The 20,430-nt window shown below is 38.7% G+C and overlaps 1 protein-coding gene across 2 annotated transcripts; it reads right to left on the bottom strand.

Annotated features, from left to right (window-relative positions):
• Positions 1-222: 222 nt before the first annotated feature.
• Positions 223-20,349, bottom strand: PWP2 (PWP2 small subunit processome component). Of its 2 annotated transcripts, XM_054813385.1 has the most exons (22): positions 20,146-20,349; positions 19,928-20,040; positions 19,036-19,130; positions 18,559-18,658; positions 17,345-17,488; positions 16,757-16,892; positions 16,013-16,233; positions 14,676-14,819; positions 13,948-14,018; positions 13,709-13,845; positions 12,424-12,572; positions 11,636-11,783; positions 10,301-10,451; positions 9,803-9,983; positions 8,696-8,843; positions 7,504-7,612; positions 6,966-7,031; positions 6,376-6,594; positions 3,830-3,980; positions 2,706-2,780; positions 2,350-2,529; positions 223-1,117 (listed from the first exon to the last, which is right to left on the bottom strand). In XM_054813385.1, exons 1-21 carry the CDS (start codon positions 20,161-20,163, stop codon positions 2,385-2,387), a joined length of 2,721 nt encoding a protein of 906 aa, XP_054669360.1. In that variant the 5' UTR covers positions 20,164-20,349; the 3' UTR covers positions 223-1,117; positions 2,350-2,384. The 2 variants fall into 2 exon arrangements, with proteins under 2 accessions (XP_054669360.1, XP_054669359.1); XM_054813384.1 differs by having other exon boundaries at positions 223-2,529.
• Positions 20,350-20,430: the final 81 nt, after the last annotated feature.

Genomic DNA, 20,430 nt, shown 5'->3' with positions numbered 1-20,430 from the left:
GCGGGCGGGGAGGGGCAGCGCCCACCCGCGCTAGGGCCTGGTCCCCCTTCCCTCCCCTCATTTAGCGATAGGAGTAGTGGTAAAGAAAGTCAAACGCGCGTGGAAATAAATCTTTGGGATTTGTTTCGAACACAAGCCTAGCAGCACCAGGGGGAGCACACCAGCACAAGGGCAGTAAGAGGCTACTGAGACTGTAGCGGCTAATAAAAATAGGATAAATGAACCAACATACAGGGACAGCTTTATTTCTTTCTAGGATCTTGTGAAATAGCATATTGCTTTTAAAAGAGAAAGATAAAACAAACATTTAAACAGTGCCAAGTTTCATCACTGGTAATGGAAAGACAAGAAAATTTTCATGCATGTCATAAAATGCATCTTGATTACCCACAAAAGTTTATTACAGATCAAGCAAAATGACTAACAGGCACAGAACATGTCCTCATCTCATATCCAAGAATGGGTGCTACACTACCCCTCTTGTCTCCTCTCAAGGTTCTTGCACTTTCTAAAACACACTTTTGCTTGTGAAGTTTTCATCTTTAGAAATGTTTTGAATGTGAAGAGTAAAATAACCCAAAACCATGTTTCTAAGATGTTATCCTGAAAGGCCACATTTTCTCCATATTCTGCATTCTGTAATGCTGTAAAACCCAAATACAAATTTAGGGATCAAGCTAGGCAACTTCATAAAACAGCACAACTCCTATTTTACATAGCACAAAGCTATTGCCCAGACAGTCCCAGAACGATTACAGCCTGTCTGCTACAGGTCATACAGTTTGGGAGAAGAGTACGGTCTTTAAAAAAAAGCATGCAAAGACAGCATGTATATGAAAAACAGTAAAACGGATTAAGTAACAACTATGTTGTACATCAGGTAACACGATCATGTTTTTGACATTAGCTTAAGCACATCAGTTTTACAAGGATCCCAAGATGGATTTTTCTTTTTCCTGCACCACTACCTCCCTAGCCACCTACACCTCCCCAGGTTTCCAACGTGGCAGGAGGCAGCGGCAGAGGGGTGGAGAATGACAAGCAATTCCAACACAGTACCACAGAGCATCTTCCGCAAGCATCACTCCAGCCCAGCTACTCCTTCACACCTCAGACTCTGAAACATTGGCACGACCACGCAAGTGTTAGCAGGCAAGGGGGCACCAGCAACTGAAGGTATTTTTAAACATTTTACCGTAAGAAAAACAAAACAAATCACTTTGCTATGTTTTAAGTAGGAAGTGCATCTATTTTATATACTGAAATTCTACAAAGTGACTGTATGCGTCTGCTGTGTATTTTGGACTTCTTCTTCAGCAGTTTTACCTCTCCTTTCTTCCAAGAGTGGAAAGAGACCAGAAAACAAACCCAAAAATAACAGAATACACTGGGGGGAGGATTCTGGCTCATTATTAATATTTTCACTATCTTCATTAACAAAGGCCTTTCAACATGTGGCTTGAAAGCATCACAAGCACAGATATAGTTCTTTGTGTTCAGGACCTCACCCTGTTATTAGCAAATTTTCATGCCAATTCACAAAAGCAAAGAAAACCAAAAGTTTCAGGTTTTTATGTTAATAAAAACATTTTACAAACACAAGATAAGAAAGGGCTTTCATGAGCAAAAGAAACATCTGGAACATGTTCTCTTACAGTTCAAGTTAGATTACTGAATTTGCAATTTCCAAACCAATATTTACTACAGTATCTCAGATTAATTAAACCTCTGCAGAAGTTATATAGCACAGTATATTTTTTCCCCATATTCATTGTTATGGCTGTATCATTTATCCTCACTATTGAAACTTCATCAGTTTTGGAAGCTATAGAACTAAGAAAAATGGGGCCAATTATTCCTAACAGTGTTCCAGTAACGTGTACATATTAAACCCAATAAAAACAACATTTAAAACAAGTTGAGAGCAATATGTAGTCCTCCAATTACGAATTATTTAAAAAAAATTTAAAAAAAAGAGTCCATCACGAAGTATGACAAGATTGCATTACAAATAACTCACAATACTTAAGTCTATGTACAATGCATTTTTAATAAAGAATGCACTTCTTCCAGCCATAGTTCTAACTTCACCGATATAAGAATACCTTTTTGTCTTACTTGAAATCAGGAACGATAAAAAAAAAAAAACCCAATGAATCAAGAAATCAATGCTGTCGAGCTGTTATGGACAAAGGGTACACCTAATACACTATGGCTGGCACTTTGTCTATCCTACATTTCCCCCACCTCTGTAACTCACATGTAACTCCATCCATGCTGTTAAAAAGAGTTAAAACGTGCCACTATGAGGGCCACTAATTCTCAGTGAATACCACTGCATAGAATTACTTTGTCTTAGGTTTTCTCCCTCCCACGAAGAGTATCTAGTCTTTATGAACTTCTTGCATAAGACAATCACTGTCAGAATCCAAGTCTTCATCTACTGATGCTTCTTCTGCCAGACGTTTCATGCCCCGCTGTTGTGAGATGGCCAATGCATATTTAATATTGTAGATATTCCATTCACAGCTGTAAAAATAAACAGCAACATGTTAGAAACAAGATTCCATTTTTCTCCTACAATAAAAACATCTCTAGAAGAAGACAGTCTTGTAAGTTCTAATACCATGCTATCATCCCCCAAATTACTCCATGCTTTTGTGCAGCGTTTTGATTTAAAAACTTTTAAATATAACAATACATACAGTTTGGAAACATCTTCAAAATGGCGTTGGATGCTTTTCTGAAGGAACTGAATCACAGGGAGCAGCTTCACTGACCTTCAATGGAGAAAAAGTTGCAGTGCAATTTATATTTACATATGGAAATCTAGAACTTCTCTATGTTCTCAAAATTTTAACAAGCATACATCTTAACTTTTAAACATGAACATTTTAAGATAACACTAAATAAACAAAACCTTTTTGTTTTTGACTCTGTCCTCAATGATTATACTCAATGTAGTTGCCAGAAATAATTATTTTTCTAATGTCAAACTGCAGCTTGAAGAACTAATTCTGCTTGCTGTAGTGATGACAGTTCCTTCCAGGTGCCACGATACTTTCTGAACAAGGAAGAGTTTGTTTCAAATTTTCCTCTTCTACTTTATCAGGAACAAAAGCAAAAAAAATTGTTCCAGTCATTTAAATAACTAAAACCTTAATACCCATGTTGAAGCAAGGAAAGAGTTACATAATGCACTGTTTCTTTAACCTGCAGGACTCCCTCTGATTACCTCTCACTTAGGCTATTTTAAATTTGTAAATTTTCCTATTTTTGTTCTCAAAAGTCTATAAACTCAATACTATGGGCGGACTGAAGATAATTCATATGGCAGGCACGTGCAATGGTAAAGAACTACGTAGGAAAGCAGAATACTAACAAGCTAAAAGTGCATGCTGTAATCACAAGCTAAGTCTACAAAATGCAGTTCAGTACCTGCACATTATCTTTCAGTTATATTCAACATGCATAATTGTTCAAAACCACAATTGCCAAAATCCTATCATTCTTGAAATTTTTATGCATTTATAGGGTGAGCTATGCAGTTTTACCTGTAATATTTGAAAAATGTTTTTGCAATTTATCCTCACAAATCCTATTACGCATTCAAATTCTATCATATGCACTTGTTAGTACAGAAATTGTATTAAATTAAAATATAAATTTTATAAATAAATGTAAAGATTTAAATATTTATTAAATGCACATGTAATTAATGTAAATTAAGTCATTTTAGTTGTTGTATATGCACCTATCTAGAATGTCAGTAACTGTTGACAGGTATTTTAAAATGCTTGTCAGCTTCTTGACCTTCATAAGATCTCACCTTGTTTTCAGTTTCTGTCCATGTAGCATAAGCAACTTATGAGCCCAAATAAGATAGAACTCTAAATGACAAGATATCTCTAACGCAGAGGCCAGGAACTCCAATATTTTCTCCACGTACAGGTCTGGGAGTGATGAGCAGACAACATCAACTGTGCAAAAAGCAAAAAAAAAAGCCCATAGACATTAGAGTTGAATTACTATTTGGAGTAACATGAAAGACCACAGGAAAGCATACAGGGAAGGAGAAGAAAACACCATCTTGGCAACTATTTGGTATTTAGTATTATATTTCAGGGTACAGTACCACAGTCTCTCAGGATGCACATCCTTCCTCTTTGAGCCTTCCAATCACGCCAGTATTTAAAAGCAAGAACTTACTTCCCTCCCCCCGCAAATTCTTCCTCCCACCAGAATACTCTCCCCACCAGCTCTCCTTCAGAACCTTTACTTCCACCCTTTCCTCCTCTTTTGGTGTAACTAGACTTTATCAAAGTCTTGTTGCTTCTGACTTCATACAAATTTCTGTTTTCAGTGGAACTAGTTAGACATAATAATCAGAGGCAATAAAGGATACCTGAAAATACAGCAAAGTCACCTGCTCACAGAGGAAGCATCTGAATGCTGTTAGCAATTGCACAGCATAAAGAAGTATGATTTATAAGCATTCAAAATGATCTCACATGTAACTTTGACCTCATTATATATAATCCTCTTTCAAAAATAACCAATGCCTAGTCTCTGCAGCCACCCCAACTGGCCCATGTAACGTTCAACTGTGGAAAAAAAGCTTTCCGCTTTTGAAGAAGCAGGCACGCATTCATGCTGATAACAGTAGATTACAATGCCTGAAATTTCCATTCCTCATCCTCTGCTCCTGAGGTTTTGGCACCTGCCTACTAACCCAGCGTTGCCTGTGTACATGGAGTTTTGTTTAATTTTAGTAAAAGAGGACTAAGTTTTGCCAGACAGAGGCAAACACCGTTATGCCAATGCACGTACGCAAAAGATGATTTACCCTGACACGCAGAATTATCAAGCTTACTACCTAGGGCATAAGGTAAGAAAATCCTACAAAGCAGTTGGCTTGCAACACATCCAATTTCAGATTCGAGCATGTTTTGACTAGCTAAAAGGAATTTTTATGTTACATATGAAAAACTGGAAGGAAATAAATACTTTTTACTGGAGTAACAACACTGAGGTAAAGCTAAGAAAATATACTTCAGAGTTACTATAACAGAACTGTTATTGAAGTTTTGAAGGTAAGTAGAATGTAATACTGAAAGTTCATTTTTTTTAAGGTTGTGTCTACCATATATAGTTAATGGATGTGCACACTACTTATCAAAATGATGAAACAGGTGCTGAAGAATAATTTCAGTAAATGTCCTCCAAAGGTGAGTGACATCTTACCTGTTCCTTTAGTTTCTAATGTCAGAATTGTGAAAGTATCTGTCTCTTGTTAGAAAGAGCTTGGCGCTTGACTAATAATCTGTTCAGTTTGTGTGAACACAGCCCTCTAAGGGCCACATTTACATTCGTTTAGAGGGATGAATTTCACAAACACTGTAACTAAAAAAACAAAAATCATCAGAACTTCAAAAGGCTGACAGTTGCTGACTCGCTCCAAATTTTCGCAGTCCAAAGCAAGACTAACTTAGAGCAGCTGGCACAGAGTTTTATCCAGTTGAGTGCTGAACAGTTCCAAGGGTGGAGGCTCCACTACCTCCCTCATCAACCTGCTGCAGTATCTGGCTACCCCCAACATCATAATATTGTTTTTAATGTCTAGTTGGAATTGACTATGCTGCAAGAGATCTGTTGCCTCTTGTCATATTGTGCAACCCCAAGTCTGGTTCTGCCTTCTAACATCCCATTAGGCACGTGAAGACAGTAAAAATATTCCCCTTCTCTTCTAAAGACTGAACAAACTCAGATCTCTTAAGCCTCTTCTCAGCTGTCATGCACTCTGGCCCTCCAATCATATTCCAAGCCCCAAGCTCCACCAGATGCTCCAGAGCATCAATGTCTGTCTTGTGCTGGCAAGCCCAAAACCAGGCACACAACTCCTGATGTGGTCCCACAAGCGCTGATTGAGAAGACTAATAACTTTCCTCAAACTGCTGAGTACATCCTTGATAGTACAGCCCAATATCTGGTTGACTGCCTTCATCACACAGGCACGCTGCTAACTCACAATAAACTTGTTGTGCCCCTCTAACATCAGCTGCTTCTGAGAATTCGCACCCAAAAACTTTACCTGCATAGCCAGACCTGATCAAATTCCATGTTCAAAAGTCACTAGATGACCATGCAGTAAAATTAAAACATAAGTTAACACCAAAAAGTCTTTTTTTTTTCCCCAAGACCATCCCTTCCTCTTCAGTCTTCAGCTACAGTAGAAATTCCTTAAATATCAATGTTATAAGTCCCCCTCACTGCCCAACCCCAGAGCTAAGCTCTGTCCCTTATGTTTCAACTTATTTAGCTTACATATCTCCGCTTACAGCTAGCTTGGTCAAATTTCATGGAAGATCCACTTACCTTCATTGCTAGGTACAGCCTCTATGACTTCCTGAATTAACTTCTTTTCATTCAGCTTGAAGGCCATGATGATAGCCCTAGTGTATTCCTTCTGATGCAATGTTTTGCGTATATTGCTGGGTGTGACATCAATATCCAGATCAAAAGGATCAAAAATTAGCCCAGAGTCCAATGAATAGATAAGAAGACCCTCTGTGGTTGTGGCTGCCCAGCTTCGTCCTAGAAGAGAATAACAATATTTAAGAACAAAGCTGGTTTTTCTAGGATGGAAACAGAAGAGTAATGATAAACAGATGACTCTTCATTGCTTACAAGAAGCGGGTAAGACTGAAAACCATGCATCATTGTTGGACCTGTCAGCAATGACAATGCTTGTAAAAAATACCAGCTGTAAGTGATGTACACTTAAGTTTCCTAATTATCCACTGCATGGGAAACTAGACTACAAACCTAGCAGCACTGTGTAACATCTGGAGAGACCATGTCTGAGGCATTTGTACTTCATTATTACTCCTCCAATGCTCGATGCTCTACTCTTTTGCTTGTTTTACATGGAATAAAGAAATCCTACAGTAATTGTCAATACTCACCTGTGGGAGAGAATCGCAGGCAAGTCACTCTTATTTCTGGTTTAAAGTGTCGATAACTCATGTCACCTAAATGAGAATTTTAGAAGTGATTTAATATATTCATCAAAAGTTCACTGGCTAGCTATCAACTCTAACTATGCTGTTCTCATTATGCTAAAAAATGATGTGGAACATGCCAAAACCTGGCAGAGTTAAAGACAGGGTAAGAAAGGGACAGTCCTCATCCAAGAGATCTTACAGCTAAAATACGTAGTGGGACTTAATTTTGCTCTTTGAAAATGAAATCAGGACTGCTGGGTGCCGTATCCAGGAGATCACAGTACCTCCTGTTTCCTGATGCTTCTACTATGCAAAAGGACCCACCATACAGCAGCTGAACACTTGTGTGACAGATCCCTGCATCTACAGAACATTCAGGTAATCCTAACTTCAATACTGAGCTGAACAATTCAAACCCTTCTGATCTGGTATTGATTCTATGTCAAAGGTTTTGATCTGCATACAACTACTAACAAGGCAGCAAAGCCAAAAGTCGTACCTCTTTTTACTCCAGGAAGAGGAATAGCAACACCATCTTCACCTCCACCTCCTTCATCAATCAGAGCCATGCTGCCAAATTCAGTCATTTTTCTCCGATCTAGGTACTCCTAGGAAAATACATAAGTTCCATTCACTGCACTGAATCTCCTCTCAAACACCTTTATTAATTGAAAATTCTCCATAACATTCAGGAGTTATCTAGTGATTATTTCTTTGCACTTTCTTCCAAAAGTTTCTTCAAAACCATGGAGAAAACTGACAATTTCACAACAGCAGACAACAGTGTCTGACCGCAGAAGAGAATCAGGCTGCTTCAGTCTTAAGGCCTCAGGAACAGCACAAATCAGTTTAGACTGCAGTTTCACATTATTATCTTGTTGTTCTACTTAAGAGATGCAACATTCCTCAGATGCAGCTCTACTCTTCCTCCCCTTCAGGTTCCGTAACTGCACTGTGCTGATGTAAGAGCTGTGTAGCCAGACAGCAATGCAAATGACATTTTATGGACCCCCCTATTTTTAAACACCCATCCCCTCCAGGATTCTTCCCAGCTGCCTCACTTCTGGTACCCTTTTAAGCCACATGTTGAGCTACGGTAGCACAATAGAGGGCAGCAGAGAAACTAAGGCTGCATCACAAACCACTGTTGTCAAAGAAATATACTTGGAACCACTCAAATACAGCCTGACATGAACACTGGAACAATCAGCATTCTTCCAGGTAAGGGGATGTTAAGGAGGGTTACTGGAAATTTTTTCCTTCTGATGCTTTTCATCATTCACTTTAAAGGAAATTAATTTTGCATTTGGTAATATTTAGAAACTGAGTTTGTAAAGGTCAGTGATGTTCTTCTGTATCCACAATAAAATCCTTCATTTCTTTGCTAACACAAACAACTGACACCTAGAGAAAGTTAGCTTAGTACAAAATATTGAAAATTTAAATTTTCGTATTTTCTCTTCAAGTGCCAACTGACTTAACTATGCTCAAGAGTTCTGCTCATTCAATGCGAACACACCACAATCTGCAAAGACTTTAGTTAGCACAAAACCCAAGAAAATGAGCCTATGCTTAACAAAACATTCATGTGTCCTACTTACTGAGATGTTATACCAAAACCAAAGTCTTGGGTGGGGGAGGGTGGGGTGGGGGGTGAGGTGGTGGTGTGTGAAAACACTTGACTCACATACCTCCATTGCATCTAAAGAAAAGTTGCATGAGATCTCAAATTTTTTCATAAGAATCTGCTCCTTGATATTATATATACAGACAAATTTTGACAATCCACCTGCCAGAATAGACTGACCATCTGCTGAGTAACACAGAGTAGTAAAAGATCTAGTAAAGAAAAAGAGAAAGTAGTTAATTTCACTGCCACATCTGACCTAAAAGACACAAGTACAGTGTGAAGACACAGAAGCATACCCATTCCATGGAAAAAGGGGAGAGCTTCTTTCACACAGTATGTACTTAACACACAAAATCATTTACCACAAACAAGTACTTGGTGCTTTGCTATGAATCACAAACAATTTAGAACTTTGACAGCTTTCTGAAGTGCTTCCATATTCCTTCTGAGTCACAGCTCAATGAATGAGCTTTCAACTGCACCCTACACAACACTAAGGATGATCAGAAACTAGATTAAAAAAACAGTATCATGACATGTTTTAAAGAAATGGTTGAGAGATCATCACCAAAAAACATTTTTTTTTTTTCCCAAAGTGTTATTGTTTCCTTTTGTCATTTTGTTTTGAGGGGGAGTAATAAGGTGGGGGGAGAAGGCGCTCAAGGGTAAAAGAGAGAAGAATGAAAAATGACTTATGAAACATGACTTCTGTATTACACTTTTTGACAGCACACAAATTCAACTTGCCTTTAAACACTACCTCACACACATAGCATGGTGTAATAACACCCACAGTGTATTTACATTTTCTAAAAGATGTCACAGTTTCTACACACTAATAATTACATACTAGTACCTACATAACAAGATATCCACTTAAAAACCTATCACATTTAGCCAATTAACAACTTGTTATGAGAAGCTTACTATTATGCTGGCAACCCAAGTTTATAACTGATGAAAGAGAACAGATGCTCAGAATTATGTTCATCAGTGGGTAAACACAGTAAAAGACAAAAAGGATCCATCCAGATGTCAAGTCAGGCAGTCTTTTAAAATCCAGCATCAGAATCAAAATATTTGAACAGCAGATGCACTCTGAAATCTTCACGTAAAAACCAAATGGAAAGGAACAATTCAAAAGCAAAAGGCAATCTCATTTACTTACTTTCCCTTAGCCGATTGTTTGGCAGTTATTTTATCAAGCTCCTTCCTTCCCATCTGAAGATCATGCCTTCCCTCAATTGAACCAGTTTGCACTGCATTTTCATGATCCCAAAATGTTATCTGTCCATTCAAAGCAGCCACTGCAAGCTCCTTGCCATCAGGACGGAAAGCAACAACAAGAACTGCAAAGAATTTAATTAACAGTTAAAAATGCAGTCAGATCTTTTTCTAAGAAAATACCCTGTATTTTTCTAGGATCTCATTTCAACTACCAGAAAAAAAACTTAAAAGTAACAAGTATGACTGCACTTTTGCTCTGGACAACATAGCTAATTATAAAGCTCAAGTCAGTATTAAATAAAAAAATATTTCTTGCACTGTTATCTAAGTACTACATAGAACTATCTCAGCTTTTGGGTTTCATTACCAAGAATAAGTCTCATTCTTGAAACACTTTTGATAAAATTTTTATATTTATATAAGATGAAATAAACGTTACCATCTGAGTTCAATATTAGTGTCTCCTTAGTTCTCCAGCTGTCTAACATATCCCATAACTTGACAGTTTTATCCCAAGATGCACTAGCTAGAACACACTTCATTGGGTTAAAGGACAAACTGCTGATGGGGCCCTCATGACCTGATAAGACCTAATAAAAGAAGATAACATGGAATTAGGTGAGAGAAACTGAAATTCATGTAGTCTGCATTCAATAAACTCTAAATATAACAATGAAACTGTGCCTAACTTGTCCACACATGCTTGAGGTCACTTTTGGACACATGGCATGATACATACCAGGGATTCTCAACTTTTTCTTTTCAGAAGTGTTAAAAAAATTTCACTGAAATGTTACCACTGCACAGGCATCTATAAGCACTCTCATGCATTCACATAGCCTCTTTAGAGATCAAGATTAAGGAATACAATGCTCTTCCTCCCCCTCCCCATCAGAACAATCAGACCAACTGTGCAAAAGCAAGTCATTGCTCTGAGAATTCAGTACGTCCTGCAGCTGAAAACATTTAAGAAAAATCACTATTAAAAACTCTGAAAAACAGTAACACAGACTTCTATAGCATGGAGCTCCTACTCCTCTCAAAAGAAACCATGGAAAGACTCTCAACTCAAAACTCTGGAGACCCACTTGAGTATAGCTAAGTTACTGTTAGCAATCTGTATTCAACAGTTATGCCAAATTAAATACATGAATCGCCGAGTTCATCCACTTGTACAAGATGTACAAAACACTTAAGAACTGAAAATAGTAAATTAGTTTGATCTGCTCCGAAGTACTGTATCTTTCCTTTATTACATCTACTCTGAAGAGAATGCACTTCAAACTAGTAGCAAGACAGTGGGGATTTAACTTAATAGTGTTCTTGCCCTACACAATAAAAACCTTCTACACAAGAAACTGTGCCTCTGTTCTGCTCCAACAAAACTGCCCACTTAATCTGTACCGATCTTAGGACAGCACTTACAATTTCTTCCTTACCTACACAAAATACATAGAAAATATTATCTCTGAACAACTACTAGAGGAAAGACCCTCATACCCGTGTGTTAAGTCAGCAATATTGGCATTACTTCATCAGCTAGAAAGAGCTCATTACTCAAAAATTCTAAAAAACTATTTCGCACACAAATCCGGGATAGTCTCCATGCAATAAATCAAAAATTGCTGCGAATAACATAGCGTAGCTCGTTCCTGAATATAACAAAATGCTTCATGTTGTATTAAAAACCTCCAACAAATCCAAAAGTTAACATAGATTGTGATGATACTAAGTATGTGTTAAATTCAAGCCCTCCAACATCGTAGGTCCTTACATCTAGCAGCCTCCCACTCTGCATTGACCAGATGAATATTTCAAAGGAATCCTGGGAACCAGCTGACACAATCTCGCCACTGGAGTCCACAGCTAAACAAGAGAACTGACGTGGTCGTGGAGACGTAAAGGTACGGAAATTGCGGTATCTGTTGTAAACGTGAAAATAAATTATGAGAACATTTTAGGTAGATTTAAACATGTTTCACAAGCATATTTAAAAAAGCATTTCATTCTTCTTGTAAAGTCTTTTAAGCTATCTACAGAAAAAATATTCTGTGTTTAAAATTAGATGCAATGCCTTAGCATGATTCCGAGATTCAAAAATGGTGTCATTACTTCTGGAGAAATAACAGCCAAAACCACTCCAACAGAAAAGCTTTTTTCTATTACACAGCATACATCCATTCTTTAGAAAATACAGGCTTGTTTACACATCCAGTTCTATACACAGCTGTATTATAATGGCTCAACCACTAAAACTATGGCAAACATTCCGTTAGACAGATGTCTTCTCCCCACTGGAGTAGAGGAGCCAGACAATGGTCTTAGTGGATTTGCAGCTTCTCTGAGAAAAGCTCTTACAGAATTTTCTTCACAGAAACTGGATGGAGTAGCAGGATTCCTAATTACTATCTAAATTTGAATCAAAGGCTGAACCAGAAGTGAATAAAGCAGTACTCACATTTGTACAACTTCAACTTGAAACAAGCAATCACCAGTTTGCTCTGTTTTGGAGGGTGAAAGCTGAAAACTAAGTGAGACACAAAAGCCTTTATAAAGAGTTACCTGTGTAGATCAAAGGCACGCACAGTTCCATCTAGGGAAGCACTCAAAATGACATAACCATTGGAAGTAAAAGTTACAGCAGTTACACCACTGGTATGTTCTGTAAAAGTGACAAAACAAAAGCTGCTTGAAGTGTTCCACACTTTCACCTGAAAGAGAGACAAGAAAAGCCTTCTTAGCATCTCCATCATCAGTTCAAAGAGAAAGTATACGTAAGGCAGCAGAAGAGAAAAGAACAGTCAGTCCTAAAACTCTGCAATAGCATAAAGGACTTTCAGTACCATCAGTAAGGAATTTTGTGCAAGTGAGACAAACAGGGCCGCAGCTTATCATTAAATCCCTACAGACACATATACAACATGAAAATCTAAGTGGAAACAGACAAAAAAAAAATTAAAACAAAGCTAATTTTCAAGGAAAGTTATAGTACATGGTAAGCATCTCAGGCTCCCAAACTTTGGACTGTCCACTGTCTGTAAGACAAGTGTCAAATTCAAAACCATCTGTGAAGCCACTCCAGAAGTTACAATTGAAATGTTATTTCAATCTCTTTTCGAAGAAAAACATTACGCATTTAGCTATCTGCAGTTTGAGACTTCTAGGATTTGGCCAATTTTAAATCTGAATGGCAGAAACCATGAAGTGGCAGGTCTTTTTCTGACATTCAGAAGTTTTGATAGGAAACAAGATACTATCTTTGTCCTGTTTATGTGCCAAGAGATCGTGGGATTACTCTACAAAACATCTTAAAGAAAGAGTACATACACACCTAGCCTACCATTTCAACACAAGTCAACCATGAGAAGCTAATTTTTCTTTTAAATAGCAAGCTTCTGCAATGGTACATTTCTGAAAAATCTGTTTAGGAATTGCACTTTTATAAACAATTTCAAATTAATTTTTGCATTAAAAGCAATTATTAAAAGGGCATGAATTTGCTGACATTAATTCATCCCAAATATCTGGAGCCACCACAAGCATACATAAATTAACATTTGATGAATTACATCTTTTTGTGTTTGTGGTGACTGCAACTATAATAATTTAACAATCATCTGCTAAAAAGCATAAGTGATGCAATTTGCAGAGGATACCAATAATAGCAAATCAAAAAATATATATTTTAGAGAGAAAAATCAAAACATTTAAGTGAAGCTAAAAAATTATGACTTTATATTAAGAAAAATATATCAGTTACAGTGTTTTCCACATAAAATAGAAGTTAAAGCTGTTTACTATGTTATTAAGACTTAAGTTCTTATTTCGGTGATACTGCATCACTTACTTTTCCATCCTCCCCTCCAGTTACTATGTATTGTCCATCTGGAGAATATGCTAATGAAACCATGCTGTTGAAATGCCCCTGCTGCTTCAGCACATAGGACTCGCTTTGCCATTCCCACACCAGGAGCTGACCCAAACCTATGAACACGTGAGAAGTATTAACCAGAATTATGAATACAGTCATGAGACCCTGCAAATGCAAGCCACACAAAACACAGAGAAGAAAGAAAATTTACAAACCTGAACATCCAAAGGCAATCCAGTCACCGGTACAGTTGACAGAAATAGAAGCTATCCTTTGGTCTGAAATACTGAAAGAAGAGAATTACCCAATAAAAATAAAACTTGTGTTTTCATGCCTTGTGTGATAAAACTTAAAATGTAGGGTTTATTTCCTCTGTTCAAGCAAGTTGATTACTGTACTGAATTTCTGTATCACTGTAACATCAAAAGCAGCATACATGTTCTTTCCTTTATTCGTCAAAAATGTCAAACAGACAATACTGCCTTATTTGAATGAAGACAGAGTATCTACATCCCAAAGACATACTTGCCAACACAGAGTAAAACTCTGCACATTGATGGGGTTTTTTGTACAGGGAAATTATGCATTCTTTAGCTAGGTTCATACAGCAATGGAAAATAACTATGGTTTTATTTTTCAACTTAGAGACAATTCACAGATAATTTTACACATGCAGAACTTTTTTTTCCAGATACTATCTTTATTTTCTACAAAAAAACCTGACAACATTAAGTCCAAACCATTGAAGAAATCTATAACCAACAACTAACTACTCAGGAGTTCCTCATTTAGACCTCACTTTTCTATAACAAGCTATGGAACACAGCTATATGGTATTTTAAGTCTATGATTCCGCCTTTCCAGAAATTACAATACTGAATAGATAAAACGTACCCCCCCCACAAAACCAAGAGAAAAGAACAACCACAATCCCATACCTCACCTCAAGGAGTGGATCAGATTGAAGTCGGGAAGCTCATGGAGGTGAAAGATTCCAGAAGCAAAACCAGTGACTAAAAGATGAGTTTTCTTGTGGTAAGCTGCAGATGTCAGGTTATTAAAATCTCCCTCTTTATTGAAAAAATACCTGCCATCAAAGAAATAAGAAAAAAGGAAACAATGCAAAAGAAGTGTATGCTGTTATAGTTGCATTTCAATATAGGCCAAATATTTTGATCAAGGTATCCTACAATAAAACTAAAAAGCAGTAGTTCCAGGAATTGCTAAATATGTGTACTTTACAATTCTCTTCCTCAATGTTTACAGCTGCTACAGTGATCTGATTATCAGAAGTGACACCTGATCACATGCAATGACAGGGACTAAAAGTTAACCTCAGAGGAACTGCACTGTGCATTTCCTGTTGGTCATCGAATGTCAACAAGTGACTCTCATGAATTCACTGCTTATCCTTCTATATGCGAGTCCTCTTACTGAGGAAGGAATTGAAGCAATATTCATAAATATACGCCTGGTGAAGAAGGTTTTCTCAGTTTCTTTGTAACTGTATCTCTTACTGGAAGGAAACAGATAAGCACCACATGACGGTCAAATAAAAGAGCATCTGAACATTACCCAACAGTTGTATACTCCAAAATCCTTCAGTCTGGAAGTGATGTTCCCTGGCTTGGGGTAGGGTACTTCCTTTACACTCAGAGAGACTGAGTCAGGTGTTCCCAATTAGCCTGTACATGCATCCCATCTCTCCCTCACTTCACTGACCAAAGAGATTGCCTATGAACATTGTCCTTCAAGCAAAGATAAATGCTATGGCTATCTTAAAACTGGATTATTCTTTGTAAGCCTTGACTCCTTTGATATGGACAGATAAGGAGATCATTCAGGAAGGCATCTCCAAGTAGTTTACCAAAGGGGCTGATGAGCTATCTTTATGAATCGTTGCTGTCACCTCTTGAAGTTAACCAATCTCTTCTTTCAAGAACTCAAAGCCTCTACACTTAGTTAGATGATACTGTACCAAAGATCTCCTTACACTTTTTTCAGTTTCAAACACCAAAACATACACTGTAAGTCAGTATTTCTTATATTATTAAAATTATACTGACTTGTTATTCTGAAGATGAAGGGTATCACCCTTCATATAGGCAAAGTAAGACAAACTGGTGTTCTACTGAAACTATTTTAAATGGGATCTACAGTAAATTACTAAATCCTGGGCAAAGTATTATACTACTTTGAATCAATGATAAAGGGTGAAAAAAGCCCAATATAGTAATTCCCAAAAATAACTCTGTCTTTGGAAAACTGAAAATCACTTACTTTGCAACACGTGAATATTTAACCTTATCTCTAGTCTCTTGTTTATTTGGATTGGCTTTTCCATGAACTTCTTCACCCTTTGGCTCTTCAAGAAACTCTTCATCATCTTTTGCCGCACCCTCTTCCCTTGCTGCATCTTTAGGGGGCATGGGCTTCAAACCACTAAGCTCTGTATCACACTGCCACACACAGAGCGCTGCATCCTGGCTAATTGTGTACAGCTAGAACACAAACACACAAATGTACGATTATCACATAACATCTATGTTTTATAATCTGCTTTCTTGTTATGAATACAGAATTGCAGAAGGGTTAAGCAAGTCTGCAGTCTATCATTAGGATAATACGTTACTTAGTCCTCACGAATTCAATGTGCTTTAATCTGGAAAATCCACTTCATGTGTGAACTGGTGATTTACTTTATCTACCCTCAGATATTTTTTGAAAACACTGAAGGCAATTTGATTATCGGTTGTCATTACAGCCAATTAATTTTTTCATATTTAAAATTGTAACTTTTGTTGTGGAGCAATTTTAAATAACTTACTATCCTTCTAAAGTTTACTTCTTCAAACATTCACACAATTGTAAGCTCCCAATCACTGCAGAGGAGTCGAGAAACATACTACTTATTTTCTAAATTCTGAGATATTATCAAAATAGTCAGCATTCTTACCTACAGACAAGACTCTACTTCAACTATTTTAATATTCAAATTCAAGAATGTTGTGTGATTATACATACATCTAGACTGTTCTCTTCAAAAAAGCAGGCTACTATTATATCCTTATGCCCTCCAAGTGAGTAGTAGATCAAGTTTGCCCATCGTTCTGCTCCAAACACCCATGTAGACATGTCCTTGCTCCCTACTGCAAAACATCTACAAAAGAAAAGGCAATCTGAATTAGAACACTGGATTGCAAAACTCTTCTCTGGGTGGAGAACATTCTGAACAGGAAGACACTTTAAAAGTAATTTTATGCACAAGAGAGTTGTAAACTGAGTTTGGCAACTCTAGCAAAGGTAGATGGGATTAAATACATTCAAAAGGTCAACCATGCTCACATTCCTAAGATACGTTCCTTTTATGGATAACTACATATTTTCAAGCAAGAATACATTGTTGATCCCTGATACATGTGTATTTTATACTTTCTAGGCTGCCTAATTATAAGATTTTTTTTAAAAATCAAGATAGAACGAGAAACAGAAGAGCCAAAAAAGAGTTTTTAAAGGTAGTACAATACTTTAGAGCAAAGAAAATGGACTATAACATGCATGCAAATATTAACAATATGAGCAGGTAGACAGTGCTTTAGTTTAACCACTCACTTGGAATCATCAGTCCAGTCGATACAGGTTGTTTCATCATATGGACCATAGTAAGTTTTGTCCAGAACAAACGCATTAAATTCTCGTTTCCTCCCAGGAGCATGGTACATAAGAGCAACATTGTCTTTTGTAATCACAAATTTCCTGTCACATGGGGGGGAAAAAAAGCATAACTGCACACAAAGCTGTTAAAGCAAACAATTGTTCAGTACAGTCTGCAATACAACAAAACAAAACAATGTTAAAAAGATTTCTGCATTACTTAAGTCAGAGATATGGACTGGTTTTGAATTAAAAACAAAAAATAATTTGCAGATTGATATTATCCCCCAACTTCATGAATGCAGGTATACCTTACACATTGTAAGACAGAAAACCTTCAGTAAAAATTGCTTAAGTTGAATAATGAAATATTCTCTAATTCTCGCAAAGGAAGGGAAAGTTCAAACATTCAAAACAGGATATTCTCTTTCAACCTCTCTTCACCTCCATATATTGGCCATTTTCACAAACACAAAGCATCTGCATCCGTGTTACGTATATCCTCTAATCTGGTCCTGTTGCCAGTATAATTCCTCAACACAGAACTGTGACTCCCAGCTTTCAAACAAAAACTCATTTGTGATCACTTCAAGTCAACCCAACTGAGGAATGCTGCCAAAAGGGGAACTCCGTACTTTTTCCTCTCACTGTTTCGATGCTTCTAACATTTACGATAACCACCCTCTGGATCCGTGAACATGCAGTTAAAATATAAGGGATGTGAAAAGCAGCACTCTATTCAGAGAACTACCTCTTTCAGTAGCACAGTTGTCTTAGACTAACCCAAGTCAGCAGTGAAACTATACTGCCACGACTGCCATCATGCAACTCTGCAGCACTGACTGTCCCCCCCCATGGGCTCTTTCACCTCACATATGATACATAAGAACAGTGAAGACTCACAGCAAATCTTCTATGTTTCTAAGAGTTCCACCACAGACAAACAACATCAGTGACAGACAACTTTCCAGTCAGTATCTGTTTCCAAGGCTTTGCTTTTCCTCTTTTCTTCCCCTCTCAACTTTACAGGTAAAGTGACTGATCACCTCAAAGTCTCCCCTATGTTAATCAATAGACATCATCCCCAGATTGATCAAAATGTCTTAATAATTACAACCAGTTTATTGGGTACGTTCTGTTGTTTTGTTCTAAAGCATGCACATTTTACTTACTTGCCATCAGGGGAAAAGCTGACACTGTGAACTGGCTTGTGAAAATAAAAGCGATGTATCACACATTTACCGATCAAACTGACAAGCAAGGCAGCTCCCTCTGTAAGGGCAGAAAAAGAAGGATCATGGAAATAATCCAGTTTCCAAAGAAACCATAACGCTAGCAAGCTTAGTTTCTTTCCTTAAAGGGGGGGGGGAGGAGAGGTACCTCCTCAGAAACTTTTCAAGATAGTGTACTTAATATTATTAAGAAGAAAAACACAATCAAAATTATAAGTCGCTTTCTAAATTCTGTAAATAAGTTCTTTTTGAGTTCTGTAAATAAAGACACCTTCCCCTGAAATTCTAACATAATTTTGAAAGCAGAGCACTTCTAATCTGTGTTAAGGTTAAATACCTAGCAACATAGACTTTCCTCTTCAGGCTGTATTTTTATTTTGTTCTTTTATAAAACAAAAGCCTCCTTTATGAAAGTACCTTCATCAATTAGTATGGCAAGACTTCCATCTGGAGAGAGCCCCACGCACACAATATTAAGCCGTGTAGCCAATGGGAATGTCTCACACTTATTACTGCAAGAAAAAGATAAAACAGTAAATTGAGTATAAGGATGTAGAAATGAGTCATCTTCGGTATCAATGAAAACAGTTCGATATCTGTGTTAAAACCACCAAATCAACTTAGATGTAAAACCCCCATGACTTTTAGCTGCCACAACCCCATAAACACCAACTACGTAAGAGATGGGCTCCTGACCAGAATCCTGGCACGACGACCACCAAATCACAACTCTGGCCTATAGGAAAAGGCAGATGACAGTTTCAGCTTTGCCATGTGCAAGAGTCAGTACAAGACAGAACCACACAAAGAAACCTTATGACTAAATTAAACGCAAACCATTTCCCCCCCTCTTTATTTGGTTCTAAAACACATCTTTACAGACTTCTATGCTGTTTTCCTCACAGGCCGATATACAGAAAACCTCAATAGTTATTCTACTAGGCAAGCTTCTACCTTTTAACACTAAGCCAGAAACATTTTGGGAAGGCAAATCATTCCTGAGAGCCCCAGCCCACGCCAGCTGCACCCCACACCCTGCTCTGCCGTCTGTGTAGGGCTGCGGGAGCCAGCAGCGCAAGGAGCACCGTTTCCCCCGCACACTGGAGCCAACGCGGGCTTGGCTACGGCCCTCGGGTCGGGCTCCACAACCTTCTGTGAGCTCTACCTCCCTCCCTAAAAACCATGCTGGCAGTACCAGACCCTTCTCCCCCGGCCCCGCCAGGAGGCGGCCCGAGCAGGGGCTGGCAGAGTGCTGGGCCGGAGGGGGGATAAGGGGGAAGGAAGGAGGCGGACGCTGGAGCTCGCTTACTTCTTCAGGTCGAAGACGGAGATCCTGTTCCCGACGGGGCTGATGAGGGTGCTGCCATCGCGGGTGAAGTTGAGGTTCCCGCGGCGGTACACGGTGCCCAGCAGGCCGGAAAACTGCGAGGGGCGGGAGGAAAAAAGAAAGGGGGGCGGTTAAAGGCGCAGGGGAGCGGAAGGCAGTAGGCCGCCGTCCCGCTCGGGCGGCTGCGGCCGGGGACTCACCCGGTACGCGAACTTCATGGCGGCGGCCCCACGTGAGGAGCGCGTGGAGCCCCTACCGGCACGCGTAGCCACGGAAGAACGACCGGCAGCGCAAAAGCGGGCGCGCGTCGATCCCGCGCATGCGCCGGAGAGGGGACGGTGGCCGCTTCTCGCCGGGGGCGGGGCCGCGCCGCTGCTGGGGACGGAGGCGCTGCTGGAGCCACCCCCTGGGCAGTACCGGGGGAGGGGAAGCGCTGCCGACAGGCGGGCCTCGCCGTTGAGCCCGTCCGGCATCAGTGGTGCCCC

The sequence above is a fragment of the Grus americana genome, chromosome 1, assembly GCF_028858705.1.
Source record: "Grus americana isolate bGruAme1 chromosome 1, bGruAme1.mat, whole genome shotgun sequence".
Lineage (NCBI taxonomy): Eukaryota > Metazoa > Chordata > Aves > Gruiformes > Gruidae > Grus > Grus americana.
Note: the sequence above shows the minus strand (reverse complement) of the source record. Positions and strands in the feature narration are given on the sequence as shown.